At 38.7% G+C, this 24,427-nt stretch overlaps 1 protein-coding gene across 8 annotated transcripts in view; it reads right to left on the bottom strand.

Moving 5' to 3' along the window:
* Nucleotides 1-24,427, bottom strand: part of FNDC3A (fibronectin type III domain containing 3A) — a 239,055-nt gene that overhangs the window by 47,430 nt on the left and 167,198 nt on the right. For 7 of the 8 annotated variants that reach the window (XR_004965819.1, XM_036297627.1, XM_036297625.1 and 4 more), the window contains 6 exons: nt 18,135-18,372; nt 13,601-13,870; nt 13,139-13,197; nt 5,173-5,330; nt 3,022-3,081; nt 1,787-1,925 (listed from right to left, as the gene is read on the bottom strand). Coding sequence is in view for 7 of the 8 variants with exons in the window: in XM_036297627.1 (XP_036153520.1) it covers nt 1,787-1,925; nt 3,022-3,081; nt 5,173-5,330; nt 13,139-13,197; nt 13,601-13,870; nt 18,135-18,372 (924 nt within the window). In the remaining variant the exon portion in view is untranslated. Of the gene's footprint in view, nt 1-1,786; nt 1,926-3,021; nt 3,082-5,172; nt 5,331-13,138; nt 13,198-13,600; nt 13,871-17,939; nt 17,995-18,134; nt 18,373-24,427 lie in introns of those variants that run through there. The other variant, XM_036297632.1, reaches the window with a different exon arrangement.

Below are 24,427 nucleotides of genomic sequence, written 5' to 3'. Positions count from 1 at the left end.
AGGTCCCGCGGGCAGCGTCGCATGCTGCCGGCTCCGCCTCGCCGGGTCAGGGGTCTAGTGTCTGTGGGCAGCGTTGCGTGCTGCCAGCCCTGCCTACAGTATGCAAAGTAGCCACCATCTTTGTTGGCAGTTAACTTGCATATCGTGCCGATTAGCCAATGGGAGGTGTAGCAAAGGTATGGTCAATTACCATGCTTATCTATTATTAGATAGGATATTAGAGGCCCGGTGCACAAAATTCGTGCACTGGGGAGGAGAGTGGGGGTCCCTCAGCCTGGCCTGCACCCTCTCAGAGTCCAGAACCCCTCACACCTTACTGCACACCTGCTCACTGCTCCTTATCACTCAGCTCGCTGCTCCTTAGTGCTGCCATAGAGGTGCGAGAGGCTCACGCCACCACTGCTGCGCTTGCCAGCTGTGAGCCCGGCTTCTGGCTGAGCAGTGCTCCCCCTGTGGATCCCTGACCCCTGGTGGTCAGTGAGCATCATAGCGACCGGTCATTCTGGTCATTCCACCATAACCTCCACTTAGGCTTTTCTTATATAGAAAGACTAGAGGCCCAGGGCATGAATTTGTGCACTGGTGGGGTCTGGCCCCAACTGGGGTGTACTGGGTCTGGGCCTGTTGGGAGGAGGTGATGGCAGGAGATTGGCCGGTTGGCCCACCCTGATCGGGCCCAATCAGGGCTGGGACGGCTGGGGGGAATGGCCATGAACAATTGGCTGGCGGGCCCCACCCCCAATGGGGTGGGTGGGGCCAATCAGGGGCCAGGAGCCTGGGGAAGGGGCCATGGGTGGTGGGCCTGCTGGCCTTGCCCCTGATTGGAGTGTGGGAGGGCTGATTGGGGGTGGAGCTGGCTGGGGGAAGGGGCTGCGGGTTGATCAGGGTAGTGGGGCTGATCAAGGGTGGGGCCAGTGGGCCTGCCCCTGATCAAAGTGAGGGGGGCCGAATGGGGGTGGAACTGGCTGGGGGGAGGGGCCGTGGGCCGATTGGGGTGGTGGAGGCCCATCGGGGGCGAGGCCAGCTGGAGGGAGGGGCTGCAGGAGGTTGGCTGGCCAGCCCCACCCCCGATTGGTGTGAGGGGGCGCTAATCAGGGGTAAGGCCAGCTGTGGGGAGGGGCTATGAGTGGTGGGCTGGCTGGCCCCGCCACCAATGGGGTGGGAGGGGCTGACTGGGGGCCAGTGGCCTGGGGGAGGAGACATGGGTAGTTGGCCAGCTGGCCCTGCCCGATCAGAGTGGGGGGGGCCGATTGTGGACGGAGCTGGCTGTGGGGAAGGGCCGCAGGCCGACTGGGGTGGTGGGGGCCCTTCGGGGGGGAGGCTGGCTGGAGGAGAGGGGTTGAAGGAGGTTGGCCAGCCGCCCCCACCCTGTATTGGGGTAGAGGGGGCAATCAGGAGTGGGGCTGGCCTGAGGGAGGGGCTGCGTGCCAGTTGGGGTAGTGGTGGCCCATCGGGGGCGGGACCAGCCAGGGGGAAGGGCCTCGGAGAGGTTGACCGGCTGCCCTGCCCTTGATTGGAGTGGGAGAGTCTGATCAGGGGCGGGACTGGCTGAGGGAAGGGGCCACGGGAGGTTGGCTGGCTGGCCTCACCCCCCGATCAGGCTGGTTCGCTGGCCGCAGTGGGCATTATAGCGACCCGTCATTCCAGTTGCTGGCTTTTTATACATATAGATATGTAAAGAGCAGGTTAGCTTAAAGATTTTTTGTCTCCAAAAATAATTGAAATACTATTCAGGGAAAAAAGGAAATAAATGTCCAGTTGGAAATATTCCAGAGAATATTCTTACCTTCCATTGCAAAGTGAGTGAATTTTTGGTCCGATTTGCTATCCTTGGTGGATTAGGTATGTCAGGTTCACAGCTCAAGGTGGTAAAGCTTTCACTTTCTGAAGGAGTTCCCTTTATACAATTGTATTCGGCCTGGACTCTACGGTGATAAAATAAATAGTTTTATCCTGCAGAATCATTGCAAACAGCCCTTTAATAGCATCACCTTTAAGCACTTGCAAATTAGAAAGTTCCCCTCTAAACGGTTTATTAAGAAAATATGCACATTAAAAGGGTGGCCATTAAAAAGAAAAAAAAAAAAAAGACTAGTGGCTTTTACCTTTTTTTACTGCAAACCAGAAGTAAAAAATACATTTTAAATTGTGACATAACTGTCTGTGCAATATGTATTATCCACAGGCACACTAATACTAGTGCGTGTACACATGTGCAAAACAAGTGTCCCGAAACAATATCCTTAACTAGAGTAATACATATACTGATACTCTTCCATTCCATTTGATAACATTTAATTTTTTTAAATGCTGAATATAACCCAGTAACATTAATTACACGATCCAATAATGGCTGCAATCCACAGTTTGAAGAATACTAGGTTAGACAATACATTGTGTTCATCCATAGGAAGTAGAACTGAAGATTTAATTTAATAGTTTAATATGAATAATCCTATCACAAATGTTCTTTTTCAAAATGGAGATGACTAAGTAAATGCATTATACTCAGTCCCAACCAGGGAAGTCCCTGGAGTCGATAATTTTGGTAAATTACAATGGAAGACCTATGCAGAGTAAAACAGTTTCTAAGTTATCCCCAATTAAATGTGAAATTGTAAGAATTTTAGTATCTCAAACTCATTCCAAAAAAAGATGTAATAAAGATATATAAGTATAAGTCACATATTATTTGATTCTGTTTTATAAAAATTTCAAAAGCTGGGACAATTTCTAGTGCTAAACCAGATATTGTAGACATATTATATATATTAACTGTGTATTTATCCCAATCCTTATGTCCTACAAACAGGGTGACTAATCCTTCAATATAACAACCTAGTTAAAATGTTCTACTTTTGTGGGAAAGTATTGATAATTGTGCCAAAAAAACCTTATGAAAGTTCATGTTTTTAATACAAAGTGAATAATTAAATTACATTCTAGATTTTTAAGAAAATGATTAAAAATAACACTACCTATGTTCTATCATAGAAAAGCTACATGTAGGAGGTTTCTTACTTTGCATGGTATTCCGTAGCTGGTTTGAGATCATTTAAAGTGACACTTGTTTCTTCTCCTCTGGGGGAAAAAAAGGTAATATTTCATTGTCTGGCAAATAAAGCATTTCTGGAGGATATGCATTATGTACACTGTAGGTAGTTTATAAAATTATACTGCTTCTTACTTTACAACCTGTGATCATATTCAAATTCCCCTAATATGGACTTTCATTAATTAGGATATGTGCCTAACTTAAGTATGTACCTGCATACTACTATAAAATAAGTGTGGTAACCAAATCAAGATATAGAACCATTTTATATTATTTAAAAATCCATTTTGCACATAGTTGAAATGAGAAATAACACATGTAATACTAAAATAAAAACTACCAAATTTTTACATGGAGTCTGTCACTATTGCATTTTATTAGAATATAACATGAAACTTTAAAATGTTACAGTTTAATGAGTAGTTAAGAAAAAGCAATAATCGCAATTTAAAGTAAAGCATTTCCCATAGCCACTATGACATTTTAAAACACAACAATACTCATCTTCTTAAAATAATCATTTCATACAACTATTACTTGGTATGTAGCCAACAAACCAGCCTCTTTTCTACTTCTTAAAAAAAAAAAAATAAATCACTGTTCTCTGCTCCATTTCCTTCATCCAGGTTTCTCTCCTCTCCACTTTTTGGACTTCTGCAATCCCCTCCTCCCTGTTTTCCAGCTACCTTGTTTCTCAAGTCAAAACCAGTAAATATTATGAGAAAAAAACAAACAGGTCTCATTGGTGAAAATACATTTTAATGAATTGGGCAGTTACAGCAGCATCCTCAGAGAGAGACCTTAATGGAGGGTAAAGGAAGTGACTAATTTCCCTCCTGTTCTCTCTTGTCAGGCTGCAACAGGAGATAAAACCTCTTAAAAAGCAACCATAGCTAATTATAGACGACCAGTAACACACAAAAACTCCCTTTATGTTGATGGTCCTTTATCCCCTTAGATAGGGTGTAAAAAGGGGATAAAGGTAGGTAGGTTTGTCTCTTTTAAGAAAAATGAATAGAATAAACACAAGGAAGTCTCAGAGATAGGAGACAACATTTTTATAATCTTATGTTACCAGATGATAATTACTGGGGTAATTTCACTTTCCTTTCTTCCCTATACTAGCTATTTTTGGAAAAAAGACACACAAAAGGCTGATGTATCCAGTATTCTGTATTAATTATGATCATTTGAATGACTAACCAACCTCATTTACAATCTTTCTGGTGCTTAAATTGTAACTAATAATCAACTTTACTCTATTTTTTCACTAGGATAAGCAATTTCTATATGAATAAGGACAGAAAAATAATTTATTATTTTACTTTTTAAAATATATTTTTATTGATTTTAGAGAGGAAGGGAGAGGGATAGAAAATTCAATTATGAGAGAGGCTGCCTCCTGTGCCGCCCCCATCCCCCCCCCCCCCCAACCACTCTTACTGGGGATTGAGCCTACAATCCAGGCATGTGCCCTGACCATGACCTCCTGGTTCATAGGTCAACATTTAACCACTGAGCCACACCAGCAGAGCAGAAAAATAATTTATTTTACAACTAGTCAATTAAAAATGTTACAATTTTAGCCACTGACCTTTCTAAGGCTAACTGATGTATAATAAATACACTTTGCAGCAAGAAAAGATAACTATGATAGGTTTTCAAATTACGATTATTAATAAACCAACATACAAATGAGGAATAATGGCACTAAATTCATTTTGTAATAGGACATGAGCTTATACAAATAAGAATTAAATCTAACTATTCAGAGGAGCATTACCATATTTCATGAGTTTGTAATCTAAGAGTTCTCATTTTTGGTCCTGGCTTCTACATATTACAATTTATATTTATGTCTCAGGAATGTGTGAATAGTGAACCATCTGTTAGGGAACCTACTGAAAAATAAAAAAGCTGGTCAGTGAAAGCAAGGGCTTTCCCTGTGTGTACCAGCCAGCATTTGGACTATTTACATTGAAATCACTATCACTGCTCAATTTATAGTTCAAAATAAAAGCATGAAAAGAGGAAAGTAGAACAAAGGTAGTATTAAACTCCTTATGATAAACCACAACTTATGTAATGGGAGGGAGTATGATATAACAAATACCTACACATATACACTTTTATATTTCCCATCTTTTCCAGTACTTGAGACCAGAATTTCATAACCATAGAGCTCTGGTACAGTAGTCTCATTTGTTTCGCCGTTAATGAAGCTGGAAGGAGGTGACCAGGTAAGTACTACTGTCCTTGCCTGGATGTCTGAGGCCTGCAAAAACACAATATTTAAAAGCTCTAGGAAGCAACTGTAACGTACACAATGAACAGTGAAAAATCTAATGGTGTTTCAAGATTAAATAAAATATATACATGTGTCTACTTAGATACAATGGATTTCAAATAGAAACCTATTCATTTGTAGATGAGATATAATTTATTCTGAATGGGCAGGTGGGTTAAAGAAAAGTTTAAAGACCAAAAGAAAGAGACAAAAAACTCAAGAGAAAAATGAGGAAAGAACATGGACTGTCCAAAGACTCATAAATATAAATGGGTAATATATGAAATTATGTGTAACTGCATCATAATTAAGTACATGTTAACTAAAACAAGATGCCACTTTTTATCCACCAGTATGTGAGGATCTACAATAACATCATGCTCCATTTTATGGAAGAAAAAGATTAAAAAAAGTTAATTGATTTATCCCAGATTACTCAACTCCTGAGTGCACATCTAAGGCTGAGACTAGCTTGATAATCTCCCGCATACACTACACTTGAGTCACAATGATTGAGCTTTTCTTCTTTTATTTTGGTTCCTCAAATGTGTCACATTTCAGTTCTTTTCAAATGCTGGTTGTTCGCAATACTATCCCCACACTCTCCCACTGTCCATAGTGCCCGACCACTACTTTTTCTTTAAATTTTGGTTCAGTCATCCTTCCTTAGGGACCTTTGTTTGACATCCTTATCAAGCTCTAGTCCCCCTATTATTCAATCATCCTTCCTTAGGGACCTTTGTTTGACATCCCTGTCAAGCTCTAGTTCCCTTATTATTAGAGGCCCAGTGCACGGATTCATACACCAGTGGGGTCCCTCGGCCTGGCCTGTGGGAATTGGGCCAAAACTGGCTCTCCAACATCCCCCAAAGGGGTCCCAGATTGCGAGAGGGCGGTTCTTGGGTGACACACCCCGGAATTGGGCTCCCTCTCTCTGGTTCCGGGTATGTCACCCAAGAACCGCCGCTGCCAAGTCAACACAGCTTGGCAGTTCCTGAATTGAGTGTCTGCCCCCTGGTGGTCACTGCGCCTCATAGCTACCAGTCAGATGGCTGCTTAGGCTTTTATATATATAGATTCTTATAGTACTCTCTTTGTTGTGACACCTCATGGATATAGTTTTATATTTACTGCATGATGCTTACTCTATTAACTGCAGTTCTGAGGGCAGAGGCCATGCCTGCCTTTTGCTTTCCATTCTATTTACAGCTTCTATCTCACATTTTGTAAATGGTCACGTATTTGTGGAATGATTAAGTAAATGAATAAATTTAATTTGGTATTCTAAATAATTTAATAAAGGCATAGCTACCCAAACTGTTAAAAAAAAACACCCTTAAAACAAAGTAAAGCAAAACAAAACCATCAGCATTACTTTATGTTTTAGGATACAGGGCTATTGTTTTATTAAATTACCTCTTCCCCATAATATTGGGCAAGAAATTCTTTTAAAAAATTGTTTCAAGCTTTATTTGCCTGAAAAATCATACTTTTAGTATTATATAATGAGAAATGCTTCTAGCACTAGTTATTATATCATTCAAATAATTCTATAAAGGCTATCAAATTACTTTTAAAGTTCATCTAATTCGGATATATCTAGATCTTGGAAGAATAATGCCTGAATTTCAATCTCAGCTTTAATACTACTTATTAAACCCACTCTTTCCTCATCTGTAAAATAGGGAAAATTGTACAGAGGGTTGTTGTAGAAATTAAAGAAAGTAATGTATATGTGTATTCAAAGTACTTTGGACAGAGTCTGACACTAGGAAACTTATGTTAGCTGTTATTATGAAATAATTCTGTATATGTTTACATTAATTTATACGCATACATGCAGCTCAATTCTTAAGAGAGAACAAATCAGAAGGTAAATTATAGCACCCAAATCTATTATTTAGGGTTGTCAGAAGAAACAAGACCATAGTAGCCTATTAGATTAATGACTGTCTTACTCAAACTTCCTAAAATGGGGTAAAATGAAAAGGTAACCCTTTGTGGAGAAAGTGTTAAGAGTAACAACCATCCTTGTACAAAAGTTAGAGCAAAGAATTTTTTAACTAACTTAGCACAAAATATTTTTCCATGGATTTTTTTTGGAAGTGGCGGGGCACAGGTAGAGTTTTTTCTTTTGGACCCAAAAATAGTTTTATCAGTGTTTAATGAATGATAATGGTTTTTTTCTATCTGGCAAGCTTGCCATGCTTATTTCTGCTCTCCCTTTCCTATTCCTTCCAACTTTTGTGCCTTTTGTAACTCTTCAGAGGCTCAGAGAAAGCTTTCCTGATTGTTCTATTTAAATAACTCCCCTTTTCCCAGTAACTTATCATATCACCCTACTTCTGTAGTAGCACTTTTTATAACCACACATGATTTGTATATTTGTTTTTAATTTATTGGCATATAGCAAGGGCTCAAAACATATTTTGATTGTCATGGTGATAAATATTTGGATGAACTGACCACATGGATAACTATGCAGCTCTTCAAAGAATAATGTAGTAACAGAAAGATTGCTAAGGCATAACAGTGCTCGCCACAAGCAATAGGGTACAGTATAACCCCTTTTTCATAAAGAGACAAAAGAAAAAAATTATATTTTGCTGGACAGACACATACAAATAAACTGAAATAGTACTGGAAGGAATTCCAAACTGTTAAGCGTGATTAAATTGAGCAAGTGGGTAAAAAGAAATTTATTTTCACTCTCTACATTTATGTGTTACTTACATATTTTACCATATTAGTTATAAAATATTGGGATTCAATTAGTCACTTGCACTTGTTAGCTGCTTTTCAAATGAAATGAAGTCATAACTCTTAAAAAAACAGAGAAAGAAAAAGACTAGTAATATGAACTACTGTGATATTTTGGTTTTCTCTTCTAATCTTACTCTAATTTTTTCAAAGGCTTTTCTTCATATGGCTGTAATCATGAAGTCCAAATAGTTTGATCCCCAGCACTTTTCGTTACAAAAGCATTGTTCTAAGTTTTTGCAGTCTTCAAATATACAAATATATATATATATTTTAGTGATTTTTGAGAGAGAGAGGGGAGGGAGAAAGAGAAACATCAATGTGAGAGAGAAACATAGATCAATTTCCTCACAAAGGGGACCAAACCCGTAAACTGGGCATGTGCCCTGACCAGGAATTGAACTGGTGACCTTTCAGTGCCGGGATGATGCTCAACCAACCAAGTTACACTGGCCAGAGCCAAAACCATATTTTTAAGTGGCTATATCATTTTGGCCAGTAAAAACATACTAATTTATCTATGCATTCCTTTGTTTTATTTTTGTTAATATTAGTGCTGGAACATACTTTTTTTCCCCCTTTTTAAAAAAAAATCTGAAGTGCTGAAAGTATTACATAGGTCCCCTTCTTTCCCCCCACCCCCCCCATTGACCTCTTCTAACCTACCTCGATCCTCCCACCCAGGCCATCATCACCCTACTGACTGTGTCCATGGGTTATGCATATATGCATACAAGTTCTTTGGCTGATCTCTTCCCACCCACCCACTCTCACCTTCCCTCTGAGATTCCTCAGTCTGTTCCATGTTTCTATGACTCTGGATATATTTTGTTCATCAGTTTATTTTGTTTGTTAAATTCCACATATGAGTGAAATCATGTGATACTTGTCTTTCTCTTATTGGCTTATTTTGCTTAGCATAATACTCTCCTGGTCCATCCATGCTATCTCAAAGGGTAAGAGATCCTTCTCTTTTATTGTTGCATAGTATTCCTTGGTGTAAATGTATCACAGCTTTTTTATCTATTCACTAGAGGCCTGGTGCACGAAATTTGTGTGGGGGGGAGGGGGGAATCTAGGGGTGGGTGAGGGAGGGAGGCGGGTGTCCCTCAGGCTGGCCTGTGCCCTCTTGCAATCCGGGACCCCTCAGGTAGGGTCCCTAGGCCTGGCTGGTGATCAGGGCCTATCTTGGATTTCCTTCCCACAGCTTCTGGCAGCTGGCCCCGCCCCCACCGCTGCCACTGCTTGCCATCTGTGCAGTGCTACCCACCCCCGCCCCCCAGCACCGGTTGCTTCCCTCTGTGGGTGACAGGCAAGGGGTGTTATTGCTTGGCTGGCCTGGGCCTCCCTCTGTGGGGCAATTGATCGTGGAGCCCCCCGATGGGTCGCCCCCCACAGGGAGGCCCCACCCACCTGCCACAGAGCTGCCAGCTAGATAGCCTGGGCTTCCCTCTGTGGGCAATCGTGGGGTGATGACGGGGCCGCCCAACCAATTGCATTACACCTGCCTTGGCTGGCCTGGCACCAATGCATGTCATAGCGTGGTTGTCTGGAAGTTCATCCGGACGGTCATTCTGTTGTTCGGTCGTTAGGTCAATTTGCATATTACGCTTTTGTTATTATAGATTTACTGATGGACATTGGGCTGTTAAGTCTTAGCTATTGTAAACTGCACTGCTATGATCATAGGGGTACATACATTCTTTCTGATTGGTGTTTTGGGTCTTTTAGGATATATTCCTAGAAGTGGGATCATTGGGTCAAATGACAGTTCCATATTTAATTTTTTGAGGTAACTCAAAACTGTTTTCCACAGTGGCTGCAGTGTACTAGGATTCCCACCAGCAGTGCACTAGGGTTTCCTTTTCTCCATATCCTTGTCAGCACGTGTAATTTGTTGATGGGAGCCATACTGACAGGTGTAAGGTGATAACTCATTGTCCTTTTAATTTGCATCTCTCTGATGATCAGTGACTTTGAGCATTTTTTCATGTCTCTTAGCCATCTGTATATCAACTTTGGAGAAGTGGGCTCCTTTTTCATCTTGTTGATGGTTTCTTTGGCTGAGCAGAAACTCTTTATTTTGATGTAGGCCAATTTGTTTATTTTCATCTTAGTTTCCTTTGCTCTAGGAGATGTATGGCAAACACATTGCTATGGGAGATGTCTGAGATTTTGCTGCCTATGGTTTCCTTTAGAATTTTTATGATTTTACTACTTACACTTTAAGTCTTTTATCCATTTTGAGTTTATTCTTGCGAATGGTGTCAGTTGGTGGTCTAGGTTCATTTTTTTTGCATTTATGTGTCCAATTTTCCCAACACCATTTATTGAAGAGATTGTCTTGACTCCATTGTATGGTTTTGTCTCCTTTATCAAATACTAATTGAGTGCAATGGCTTGGGTTAATTTCTGGGGTTTCTGTCCTGTTCCATTGAACGATATGCCTGTTCTTGTGCCAATACCAGGCTGTTTTAATTACAGTGGCTTTGTAGTATAACTTGATATCTGGTATTGTGATTCCTCCAACACAGTTCTTTCTCAAGATTTCTGTGGCTATTTGGGGTCTTTTTTGATTATGTATAAATTTTTGGAGTATTTATTCTAGGTCTGTGAAATAAGCTTTTGCTATTTTAATAAGGATTTCATTGAATCTGTAGAATGCTTTAGGTACTATGGACATTTTAATGATGTTGATTCTATCAATCCATGAACATGGTATATTCTTCCACTTGTTTATATCTTCCTCTATCTCTTTTTTCAATGACCTGTAGTTTTTGAAGTACAAGTCTTTTACCTCCTTGCTTAAGTTTATTCCTTAGTATCTTATTTTTTTGTTGCAATAGTAATGGGATTGCTTTTTTAGTTTCTCTTTCTGCTAATTCATTATTGGTGCATAAAAATGCTATTGATTTTTGGGTGTTAACTTTGTATTCTGCTACATTGCTAAATTCATTTATAAAATCTAGTTTTATGGTGGAATCTTTAAGGTTTTCTATGTACAATATTGATGTCATCTGTGAATGAGAATTTTACTTCCTCCTTTACAATTTGGATGCCTTTTATTTCTTCTTCTTTTCCGATCACTGTGGCTAGGACTTCTAGTACTATGTTGAATAAGAGTGGTGAAAGCAGACATCCCTGTCTTGTTCCTATTCTTAGGAGAAATGGTTTCAGTTTTTGCCCATTGAGTGTGATGTTGGCTATAGATTTGTCATATATGACCTTTTTATGTTGAGGGGTGGAGATACCTCTATTCCCACTTTGCTGAGAGTTTTTATTAAAATGGGTGTTAGATTTTGTAGAATGCTTTTTCTGCACATATTGAAAGATCATGTGATTTTTGTCTTTTAATTTGTTTATGTATCACATTCATTGATTTGAAAATAATTTAACAGCTTTGCATCCCCAGAATAAATCCCACTTGGTCATGGTGCCTGATCTTTTTAATATATTGCTGGATCCATTCTGCTAATACTTTGTTCAGGATTTTAGCATCTATGTTCATCAGGTAATTGGCCTGTAATTCTCTTTCTTTGTAATGTCTTTATCTGATTTTGGAATTAGGATAATGCTGGCCTCATAAAAAGAGCATGGAAGTGTTCCTTCCTCTTGGATTTTTTGGAATAGTTTGAGGAGGATAGGTGTTAGTCGTTCTTTGAAGTTTGTTAAAACTCTCCTGTGAAGCTGTCCAGACCAAGGCTTTTGTTTGCTGGGAATTTTTTGATTACTGCTTCTATTTCATCAGTTGTTATTCAGGTTTTCTGATTCTTCCTGATTCAGTTTTGGAAGATTACCTATTTTTAGGAATTTTTAGGATTGTCCATTTTGCTCAGGTTGTCCAATTTGTTAACATATAGTTTTGTTCACATATTTTTGTTCGTATAGCTTTTTATTGAGAAACAGGACTACACAGTTTCATAGAAGTTAAATTTATATTTCTCTTGATTACTAGTGAACAAGTCTTTAGGGTCTTAATGGGTTTAAAAAAATATCACTGTATGAGCACTTATTGTTAATCTGATGCAAATTTTCTTATATTTGATGCAAGTGTTTTTTTTCTATTAGGCTATCTAAAAAACATGCAGAAAATTATAGGTAGCCATTTCTGCTGACATACCCTTTGTTGATTTCTTCTAATATACCTACACTTATAAAGGATTGAGGAACATTAATTTTCTTGTACAGTTTGATATTATTTAACTATTTTTGTATCTGGAGTTAGTTGGATATATTTTACTAGAGGCCCGGTGCATGAAAATTCATGCACTGGATGGGGGGGGTCCCCTCAGCCTGGCCTGCCCCCTCTCACAGTCTGGGAGCCCTCAGGGGCAGGAAGTGACCTAGCGATCAGGGGAAGGCAACGCCCCATCACACCTCTGCTGCTGCCACTGCCGGCAGTGCAAGCCTCGGCAGGCCCTGGTTACCTGTGCCTCGGGTAGTCCTGGGCAGCTGGGGAGCCGCCATCCAAAGCTTGCCTGCGCCTCAGGACTGCCCTGGGCGGCAGGAGGCCTGAGGGGACTGGGGGTCTCCGGAGGCTGGTGTGCAGAGCACCTGCCACCCCAGTGGGGGTGAGGGGACTGGATGACGCCATCTTGTGGCTGTGGGCACCGGCCATCTTTGAGGGTGGAGCAGTCAGTTAGCATGTTCCCTCCTTATTGGTTGTGGGTGCCGCCATCTTTGCAGCATGAGGGTCAATTAGCATATTCCCTCTTTATTAGATAGGATATGGAAATCACATATACAGTTTTTTTAAAACTTGGTAATTAGTTGTATCTAGATTCGTTATTAATCTTTGCCTGGTCCAAAAGATTTTCAATAGCATATATAAATCCTTGTTTTAAAAAAATGAATTCTTGTTTGAATATTCTGCTTCACTGATAACTTTTCTCACCTGTCAGGCCCATATTGATTCACAATTGACCTCATATTCCTCATATAGAATTAAGTATGAAGTAAGGCTTAAATCAAAATATACCAAAATCCTCTATGAACATAGTAAATATAAATGTAAAGAAAATACACGAAATACTTACCACCGGTTTGACAATGTTGGAAAGAAGTGCTTCAAAGGCTTTAGTTTCTTCATCTTTTTCTAAAAAAATTTTTTTTGAAAATTAAAAAATGGGCTTAAATGGAAGCATCCCACTCCCACACAATATGTCTTGTAAAATAGGTTATTATTTGCGATTTTTACTTTCTTTTACTTAGTTCATTCTTAGCTTGTGGCTCTCCAGGATTCTTCTGCTTCAGTTTCTATTTCCATTTTAACCATGATTACTAATTATAATACACACACACACACACAAACTAGTCAATAAGATTTATATATAGAAAGTATATTTTTATTCATAGTTGTAAAAAATACTTGTTCTCTGTAGAAAACATGACATTTGGAGCATGACTAAATGACCAAAAGGTTAGAATATACTTTTACTAAGTTAAATATTGAGGAGAAATAATACCAAAAAGAATATCTGAGTATTTTAAATAGTTACCTTCGATTTCTGTATCCATTTGTGCACCACCTTTACCTTTTCCTGACTTGTTCTTTGCTAATCCTGTGTTTACCCCACTAGCATTCTGCCCTTTTATAAGTCCATTATGTTCACTTATGGGAGAAGGGCATTTCTGGGGTGATGATGGTGGACTACTCATTTTATCTTTCTGTGTTCCTTGGCGATCCTTTAATTTTTTTTGCAAACGTTCATAAGTTTTACTAGATCTTTCATCTCTAAAGTTGGACCTTCCATGTGTAGAGTGAGCATCTACGAAAAAATAAAAAATAAAAAGATATTTACAAGGTCACTTTCTCCAAATACATTTATGGAATGAGAAAAGAACAGGAAATAAATCTATCATAATTATATAAAACAAAATATTTCGAAGAATAATTTTGCAAAAAAACCCCAGAAAACAAAACCTATTTTTGTTTCTCCAACTGACAGAAGCAAGTTTTATGACTTGATTTTATATATATATATAAAATAAATTTACAGAGACATTCCTTTCCTTCAACTCTTCCCAAGTAACTGTTACTCTTCATAGAAATAGCATAGTGGTATGCTATGATTATCATAGATGGGGAATAAGACCTGAATTGAGCTGTGGACAGTTCTTTTTCTTTTACTCTTTTGTACCCATTACTCTTAGCATCTCTTTTAACTTCAAACACATAAAATAGGTAAAAGAAAACCACCAACCACCACCTGCCTCAATTTAAATTCCCTTATAATTCAAAAAGCAAATCATCACTAAAAAATAAAGTTTTAGGAGTTAGCAAAAAGAAATGAGTGGATTGTTTACTAATAGAATTTTTGGATATTGTAAATTCAAGGTTATGATTTTTAAAAATGTATTATTTCAAATAAAAGTCACACAACAATAAAATTAATATACTCAATACTGTTAAAGCAACTGTCCTCAGCTTATTTTTATTTTAAATTTAAAATCTGTAAAAATAACATTTTAAAACGAAGTCACAAAAATATCAGTCAAGTTTTAATTTATCAATGCTCTAACAAATTTAGTATAATATTCATTTTTTTGTTCTATTAATCCTCACCAGAGAATATTTTTTCCACTGATTTTTAGAAAGAGTAGAGGGAGGGAAGGAGGAGGAGAAAGAAAGAGGAAAGAGAAATATCGATGTGAGAGATACACATCGACTGGCTGCCTCCAGCATGTGCCAGGACCGGGCCAGGGATTGAACCTGCAATTAGGTATGTGTCCCTTGCCAGGAATTGAACCTGTGACCCTTTGGTGCATGGGCCAGCGCTCTAATCACTTAGCTACAATGGGTAAATAAAATTATATCCACATAATGGAGTATTTTAAGAATACTAAGGAATGGAGTACTAGTCATGCTACAAACTTGAAATGTATAAACCTTGAAAAAAATGTTAAGTGAAGAAAGCTACACACAATAGGCTACACATTGCATAAACATTTATATCAAATATACATATTGTGTGTACACTTATAGGAAATATCTAGAATAGGAAAATACATATAGAAAGTAGATTAGGAGATAGGGTAAAGGAAAATGGAACTGACTGTTAATACACAGTTTCTTTTTGGGATGACAGAAATGTTCAGGAATTAGATAGCAGTAGTGAATATGATATATAGTGAATATACTAAAAACCATTGAATTGTACACTTTAAAGTGGTAGATTTTGTTACATAAATTATACCTCAATAAAAAAAGAAAAAACACAGAAACTGTAATTAGTATGTACTTTCAAAATGTAGTTATCCAAATGCCTTTATATTTTATTTATTACTCAATATAAATAAAATAATAAAGCAGCCATGGTGGAGGGGGGAGGGGACTACAAAGAATATGTAGTAGAAGAGCAGGAACTTTATTATAAAAAAGATCTTATAGGGTTAAAATCTTCAGCAATGAACTAGCAGGGGCTATGGAAAAATTACTTAACATTACTGAGTCTCAGTTTCTTTATCTGTTATTTTGCAGAATTTTATTGAGGCTTAAGTGATATAATCCATGTATCAGCAGTGTCTAGCAAAGTTCAGGATCAATAATGGTAGTTATTAACCGTGAAATGTTGGATTAAGTACCACTTTGGGAATCTATACAAAATATGGAAAAGGATCATGGAAACAGCTACGGGTTATAAAATGAATTGTCTATTATTAAGATTCAGTGGTAAATTCTTTGGCTTATAACCTCATATACAATATGGTTCTTGTCTTCCACCACCAGGTAGCTTGTTTTTAAGATTTATACTCTTCATGGGTTTGTATGCTTCACTTTCCTTCACATCCCTGTGAATCATATCTAGTCTAATGTATATCCCCTTTGAATAAGAATGGTTTTTAACAATGCAAAACCGTAGTAACTGCAACACCTAATTTTTCTTAAATTCTCTCAAACACATTTAAAAATACTAAGTCATAATAAGAAAACAGAAGAGACTGATTTGTAATATAAACTGTTGCTACTCAAGCCCTGGCCAGTGTGGGCCAGGTGGTTGGAGCATCATCCTGTATACTAAAAGATGGTGGGTTCAATTCCCAGTCAGGGCAAATACCCAAATTGCAGGTTCTATCCCTGGTTGGGGAGCATGTGAGATGCAAACAATAGATGTTTCTCTCTCACATGGATGTCCCTCTGTCTTCCCCCTCTTCTGCTCTCTAAAAATCATTAAAACAAAAAACTCTTGCTACTCAAAAGTATATTCATTAGAATATTGCATGAGTCTCACCTGGGAGTTTGCTAGAAATGTAGGAACCCAATCCAGACTTACAGAATCATGCATTAATTGGGCAATAAAAATAAATTTGAAAAATAGATTGTATCTACTACTTACAGGCTGTATTACATATTTTAAATTTTGTATTTAGAGTTATATCTTCTTCAGATTTACTAAGCATAAATGACAGGTTCTGCTAACTAACTGCAAGGGAAACGGTGATGAATAAAGCAGATTCAGTTTTTAAGGGATTTACAGTCAAGTAAGGGAGAAAGTCATACAAAAAATTCAAATTGTGCTCAGTTCTGTGAAAGAAACAAACAGATTTCAGTGCTAGAGACTGATAAGGCAAGGTCATGGATGGTTTCGCTGAAAGATAAAATCTAAAGGGAAAAAAAGAAGCTTTCCAAGGAAAAGGGGGGAGAGCATTCCTGGTGGAGAGAAAAACCATGTGTGGAGGCTCTGAGGCAAGAAAGCTTGGAGGTTCTGAAAAACTGAAGGGGGCTGGTGGGGACAAGAGGGAAATGGCAATCAGAAGCCATAGGACAGAGCTTTGTCCAGGGCAATGGTTGCAACTAGGGCAAATTTTGGCTCCTAGGGGTCATTTGGCAATGTCTGGAGATATTTTTAGTTGTCACAACTGGTTAAGGTGAGGGGAGGGTTGTAGTAGAGTACTATTGGTATCTAGTGGGTAGAAGGCAGAGATTCTGCTAAACATACAACAACAAAGTTAAGTCCTGTCTCCACAACAAACACTTATCCATCCCAAACATCAAGAGTACTAAGGTGGAGAAATCCTGGTCTGGGGAAGGGTTTAGGACTTTATTTTAAATGCAAAGGGAAGTCACTAAAATAGAATAGTCTGATTTATACTTTTAAATGATTATTCTGGCTGCTCCTGGATGATTTGAGGCAAGAATAACAGCAGAAAACCAACTGGGAAGATGATGTTGCCCTTGTCCTGACAAGAGGTGACGGTGGATTAGATCTGAGTAGCAGTTAAGAAAAAGTAGATAGATTTGGGAAATTTCTAAAAATAAGACTAATACCAAATGATGTGGAGGAATCAAATTTTACCATCTGATTTTCACTTGAGCAAATTAAATGGACAGTGTTACTATAATGAGATAAAGATGACTGAGAAAAGCAGGTTCCATGATTAGATTTCTGTTTTATGTTTTAGAAATGGTATAACTGAGATGTATGAGGGCATCTAAGTGGAGTTATCAAGAAGCCAGTTAGAAATGTAAGTGTGTGGCTCAGAGAAGAGGTTTTGGTGAAGATACAAGTTTGAGAGCTCTCAGTATATAGATGGTATTTCAAGCCACAGGAAAAAATAAGGAAACTACTCTGTGTGTAGGGTTGTCTATTCTTCCCAACAATTTATTAACTCCCTTGAGGGCAGAAGTTATGTTTGTCTTACTGTTGTTTTTTTCCTCAATCTCTCAATAGAACCTAGCAACTTGGGTTAGTGGCATGACAGCCTTCAGGATTTAACAATGATGTGATAATCCCTGGGTGCAAATTTTTTAAAGAGCCTAGTCAGCCTAACAGAGGAGAGGACCTCTTGTTTGAATGTGTCCCCACTAAATATTGCTACATGATATATGCTACTTACCCTCTTTGATTTTGTTTATTCATCTGGCTTGAAGGATGAGCCCGAGGATGAAATACTTAGTCTAGTGCTTAGATAACAGAAAATGATTGTGATACTGTTATCATTTTTTGTTTCTTTTATATAATATAATAGCATCTATTATATCAAGCAGAGAAGAGCCAACTCCATAAAACAGGAATATTTTTAATGTCTTACCTACATCTCCATATACTTGTGAAGATTGATACTGTGGCATATACTGTGTTGCCATGTCTCCAGCTCCAGTCACAGGTGAGTACATATGGCGTGGTGGAGGGGGAATCATGGTTGGGACAGGAATGAAACCTGGCAGAGGAGGATGAGGAGAACGATGTATGACTGTGTGACCACCAGGATGAAACTCTGGTGCTTGAGGAACCACAACAACTCTTCGAACACCATTGTCTTCAATAACCTATAAAATAAACATTAGATTAAAAGTTTCTTCCATAAACTGTAAGCAATTCTTTTGAAATATGTTACTTTAGAGTAAGAATTTTTACACCATTAAAAATTAATTTAAATATTACAGAATCAATTTAAAAAGACTTTAAATACATTAAGTATATATGAATTAGCATTGAACAATATGAAGTAGTTTTTGTTATATAATACAATATAAATCTTAAAACACTAATGAGATTAGCAAAATAATAATATAAACAATGAGCTATGATATTAGATATTATCCAATGTGTTATGTGCATCTAGTGATGTGGTAAAAATGAAGGGAGATTCAAGGGAATTTTTGGTTTGGACACAATAGGGTCATGAATTATTTTCCTTTACTGTATTATGGGTAGGAGTTGAGGGAAAACAAGACGTTGCGAAACAGAAATAGGTAAAAATCTGGATCCAGACTCCTAAAGCTCAACCATATATTGAATTCAGGTACAAAATTCTTATGACCATGACCAGTACAATTTTAACAGCTGAAGATAATTTTAAGGGAGACAAACATCTAATATAACACCACTTAAGAAAAAATATTTGTGGCTTCAAAGTCTTAGAAATTACACATTTTAAAATAGGGGCCACATTGTGGGAAAGGACCTTTTTTTTTTTCAATCCTGGAAACAATACTCATTTATTTTGTTTAGAAAACAATGTCCCTGAAACTCAACTTCCTTCATTATAAAGAAAAAAAGGTATTGGATTAGAATGATGATGCAATTCACATTGTTGTACATTAATTAGGTACATAAATAATTGGAAGCTGAAGAAGAGATGAATGATACACAAAGCAAAGGAAGTGTATACTCTGGCTGTTAAAATAACTCTGAGAAAAAAGGAATTGTGGGAAAGGATTTTTTTAAATGATGAATTTTTTTCCCTTTAAACCTCACTGAAGCAGCAAGGACATATAGGAAACATCAAAAGGATATAGGCCTTTATCTCAAAAATTGGAATCCCTCTATTAAAAGTCTCTACTCTCTTTAGACTTAATTGGTTACTGTTGAGGTATAAAAAATGTCTAATAATACCTTTCCTAAGGAAACAAAAAAATAATTAAAATGTAAAGTGCTAACTTAAAGGAAAATCCAGATATTTTTCAGGAAAAACAAATTTTATTATGCTTAAAAATAGCAAATTTTATATATAAACATATCATGTGCTTGGTAGATATATTAGAAAACATACTTATTTGGGGGTACAGATAAGCCTAAAGTAAAAATAAATTACTGCTTTAGAAAGAAGACAGTTACTATTAAATAGTCCATTAAGTTACCCCTCCCTCCCCCCACCCCCCTGGTTGAAGTGTGAGATGACTTGCCTGGAATATAGGTCTAGAAGACCAAATAAATTCACTGTGTTTTTTAAAAAATATACTAGCTCTAGAATTGGAATGCCTTGCTTCCAGCAAAATGGATGCCTCAATATCCCATCTTTCTCCCTAATTAACTCAGTTCTGGATTCAAACTCAGACAAGTGTATATATCTGGACACAAAATTGTATCTGAAGCCCTAGCTGAAGAGAATCTGGAAACTGTTCATAGCTTCGTAGCCTCTCACTTACAGAAAGGGGCATTAGAAGAAGTTTAGAATGAATTTTAAGTGGCCAAACCACAGGATCTGTTACAATATACTGTTATTACCTTTAACAACTCTCTAACTCACAAATCTCAAATGACCTCATTTCTGATAGGATTAAAGTCCATATCCTTTGACCTGGCATTCAACCTAGCTCTATAACCCATCTTCCTAGCTGTGTCTTTCTTCTACACCAAATCCTGAACCCTTAACTCTAGCTAGGCTGGTATACTTAAAAACCTAACTTCATATATACATTTCTGTATCTTTCCTCTTCACTTTGCTTTTCCTTAATCTAAAACTACATGGATCTATCTCATTTATTCTTCCAAATCTACTTCTAACTTTACCTCCTCTACTCATTTAAAAAACATATTTGTTTATGAATAAAACAAAACATTGATAATTTAGGAGAGAAAAAACATTAGTGTGGTGTCTTTGTGGGGGCTCATACACAGAGGGGCAGACAAAGAGAACAACGAAAGTAAATTATTTAGCATGTTGAAAAGTGATAAATACTACGGAAATAAAAAGGGTGAATTAGCCTGGCTGGTGTGGTTCAGTTGTTGAGTGTCACCTCATGAACCAGGAGGTCATGGTTTGATTCCTGCCCCACATGCCTGGGTTTCAGGCTTGATCCCCAGAGTGGGGTGTGCAGGAGGCAGCAGATGGATGATTTTCTCTCATCACTGATGTTTCTCTCTCTCTCCCTCTCCCTTCCTCTCTAAAATCAATGAGAACATTTTAAAAAGGGTGAAATAGAAGGGTACAAGTTATAGTATAAAATAGAGTGATCAAAATAGGCCTTACTGGCAAAATGAAATTTGAGAACAGACTTGAAGAAACTGAAGGAATTAGCTATGCAGAAATCGGGACGCGTGTTCTGGGTAGAGGGGAGAGTTTAAAAAAAAAAGCCCTTAAAGTATGGTAGAAGTGAGTGGATCAGCATAAAGGAGGAGGACAAAGGACAGAAACAGATGAGGTCAGAGAGACAGGGAGTGAGGAGAACCCAGGTCAGGTATGGCTGTATTAGCTATTAAGGACTTAGACTTTAGCATTTACTCTCAGCAAAATGGGGAACCACCACAGAATCTTGGGGGTAAAAATGACAAAAGCCAGTGGTTCCTAGCCAGAGGTGATTTTGCCCCACAGACATTTGGCGGTATCTGGAGATATTTTTGGTTGTCACAATTTTCGGGTGGGGGTACTACTGTCATCTACTGGGTATAGGCCAAATGCCAGGGATGATGCTAATTACCCTATGACACAGAAGACAAACCCCTACAACAAAAAATTACCAGAACTACAATGTCTATAGTGCCAAGGTTAAGAAATCCTGATATAGAGTCAAAACCAAGATGGCGGCATAAACACCGGAAATTGCTGCCTCGCACAACCACTTCAAAAATACAACTAAATGACAAAACGGACATCATCCAGAACCACAGGAAGGCTGGCTGAGTGGAAATTCTACAACTAGAAGGAAAGAGAAAAGCACACTGAGACTCAGAGGAGGTGTGGAAGTAAAGTACAGAGGTACGGAGGCACATGTGGAAAGGGCAGGCAACTGAGGACGCAGCTGTCTTTTTCAATCAGGAGGGAGTCTCAAGCTCCCCATGGCCCTGACTCCAGTTCCGGGCGAGTCTCTGGGGACCAGACTCATACGGGGAGAAACTGGACTGTCTGGCAGAGGGCAGAACACGAGGGCGGCTTTCTCTCAGAGGTGCTTGCAGCGATTACTGCGGGACACTGAGACCCGGGGCCTCTTTGGGTAGGACTGAGGATCAGCCATAGCTGTTTGCTTCGCCCTGTTGATTCCCTGAGACCCCGCCCCACCCAAGCTGTGTGCAGAGGCTTTTGCATATGAATGAAGTGGCCCCTTGCAATCTAAACTCACCTAACAAACTGCAGCTGGGTCGGAGAGACCCAGAACATCCAAAGAAGGCCCAAGGCCTCACAGCAGCTTCCATGGCTTCACAGCTGGGCCTCATCTGGGTACCTCCAAACCCCAAACAATGAAGAGGAATCTGCAGATCTCTCCATAGCTCCTGCTGGGTACCCTCAAACAGAGGCTAAATTAGAACTTCCTTAGAGATCCAAGTGCCAGTGTACCCAGTGGTCAGAGTGGGACCATCCAGATTACAACTCCTCAGATCCGTAACGGACACACTCAGGGGGCAGACTCAGTGAGCACCAAAGCCCCACTGAAGCAAGTCTTGCCCCAGAAGGGTGTCTCCAGCACAGAAGTTCTCCTACCAGACACAGCTGATTCTCACAGCCAATTGGCCTGGAGGTCAATTCCTCCCAGTGATACCTACAAAAATCAAGGCTCAACTACAACAAGACTGTGCACACAGCCCACAAAGGGGTGCACCAAGAGTGTCCACCTCAAGTAATTGGGGAGGCTGAGCTACTGGGTCCTATAGGACACCTAGCACAGAAAGCCACCCTATCAACACAGGGAAGCAGCCAAAATGCGGAGACAAAGAAACAGGTCACAAATGACAGAAATGGAGGAGAGCAAACTACTGGATATAGAGTTCAAAAGCACACTTTTAAGGTTTTTCAAGAATTCTCTAGAAACCGCCGATAAACTTAGTGAGACCCTCGAGGTTATGAAAAAGGACCAACTAGAAATTAAGCATACACTGACTGAAATAATGAATATTATACAGAGCTCCAAAAGCAGACTAGAAGAGCGCAAGAATCAAGTCAAAGATTTGAAATACACAGAAGCAAAAAACACCAAACCGGAAAAGCAAAAAGAAAAAAGAATCCAAAAATATGAAGATAGTGTAAGGAGCCTCTGGGACAACTTCAAACGTACCAATATCCGAATTATGGGGGTGCCAGAAGAAGAAAGAGAGCAAGATATTGAAAACCTATTTGAAGAAATAATGACAGAAAACTTCCCCTACCTGGTGAAAGAAATAGACTTACAAGTCCAGGAAGCGCAGAGAACCCCAAACAAAAGGAATCCAAAGAGGACCACACCAAGACACATCATCATTAAAATGCCAAAAGCAAAAGACAAAGAGAGAATCTTAAAAGCAGCAAGAGAAAGACAGTCAGTTACCTACAAGGGAGTACCCATATGACTGTCAGCTGATTTCTCAACAGAAACTTTGCAGGCCAGAAGGGAGTGGCAAGAAATATTCAAAGTGATGAATGCCAACAACCTACAACCAAGATTACTTTACCCAGCAAAGCTATCATTCTGAATTGAAGGTCAGATAAAGAGCTTCACAGATAAGAAAAAGCTAAAGGAGTTCATCACCACCAAACCAGTATTATATGAAATGCTGAAAGGTATTCTTTAAGAAGAGGAAGAAAAAGAAAAAGGTAAAGATAAAAATTATGAACAAGTACATATCTATCAACAAGTGAATCTAAAAATCAAGTGAATAAAAAATCTGATGAACAGAATAAACTGGTGAATATAATAGAATCAGGGGCATAGAAACGGAGTGGACTGACTATTCTTGGGGGGAAAGGGGTTGTGGGGGGTGCAGGAAGATACTGGACCAAAATCGTACACCTATGGATAAGAACAGTGGCGGGGGGGGGGGGGCAAGGGCAGAGGGTGGGATGGGAACCAGGTGGAGGGGAGCTGTGGGGGGAAAAAAGAGGAGCAACTGTAATAATCTGAACAATAAAGATTTAATTAAAAAAAAAAGAAATCCTGATGTAATCTTATATTTAATAGGGTTACTCTGGCTGTTGAATTAAGAATAGAATGTAGGGCAGGGGCAAATTCAGAAAACTATTGTAGTAATTTATTTATTTTTATTTATTTATTTTTTTTATGTACATACGATTTTTCTTTTTTTTTTAAATTAAATCTTTATTGTTCAGATTATTACATTTGTTCCTCTTTTTCCCCCCCATAACTCCCCTCCTCCCAGTTCCCGCCCCACCCTCCGCCCTCATTCCACACCCACTGTCCTAATCCATAGGTGCACGATATTTGTCCAGTCTCTTCCCACATCTCCCACACCCCTTTCCCCCCCAAGAATAGTCAGTCCATTCCCTTTCTATGTCCCTGATTCTATTATGATCACCAGATTATTTATTCACTTGATTCTTAGATTCACTTGTTGATAGATGCATGTTTGTTGTTCATAATTTGTATCTTTACCTTTTTCTTCTTCTTCCTATTCTTAAAGGATACCTTTCAGCATTTCATTTAATACTGGTTTGGTGGTGATGAACTCCTTTAGCTTTTCCTTATCTGTGAAGCTCTTTATCTGACCTTCAGTTCTGAATGAGAGCTTTGCTGGATAAAGTAATCTTGGTTGTAGGTTCTTGGTATTCATCACTTTGAATATTTCTTGCCATTCCCTTCTGGCCTGCAAAGTTTCTGTTGAGAAATCAGCTGACAGTCGTATGGGTATTGCCTTGTAGGTAACTGAGTTTCTTTCTCTTGCTGCTTTTAGGAT

This window comes from Myotis myotis, unplaced genomic scaffold (assembly GCF_014108235.1).
Source record: "Myotis myotis isolate mMyoMyo1 unplaced genomic scaffold, mMyoMyo1.p scaffold_m19_p_3, whole genome shotgun sequence".
Classification (NCBI taxonomy): Eukaryota; Metazoa; Chordata; class Mammalia; order Chiroptera; family Vespertilionidae; genus Myotis; species Myotis myotis.
Note: the sequence above shows the minus strand (reverse complement) of the source record. Positions and strands in the feature narration are given on the sequence as shown.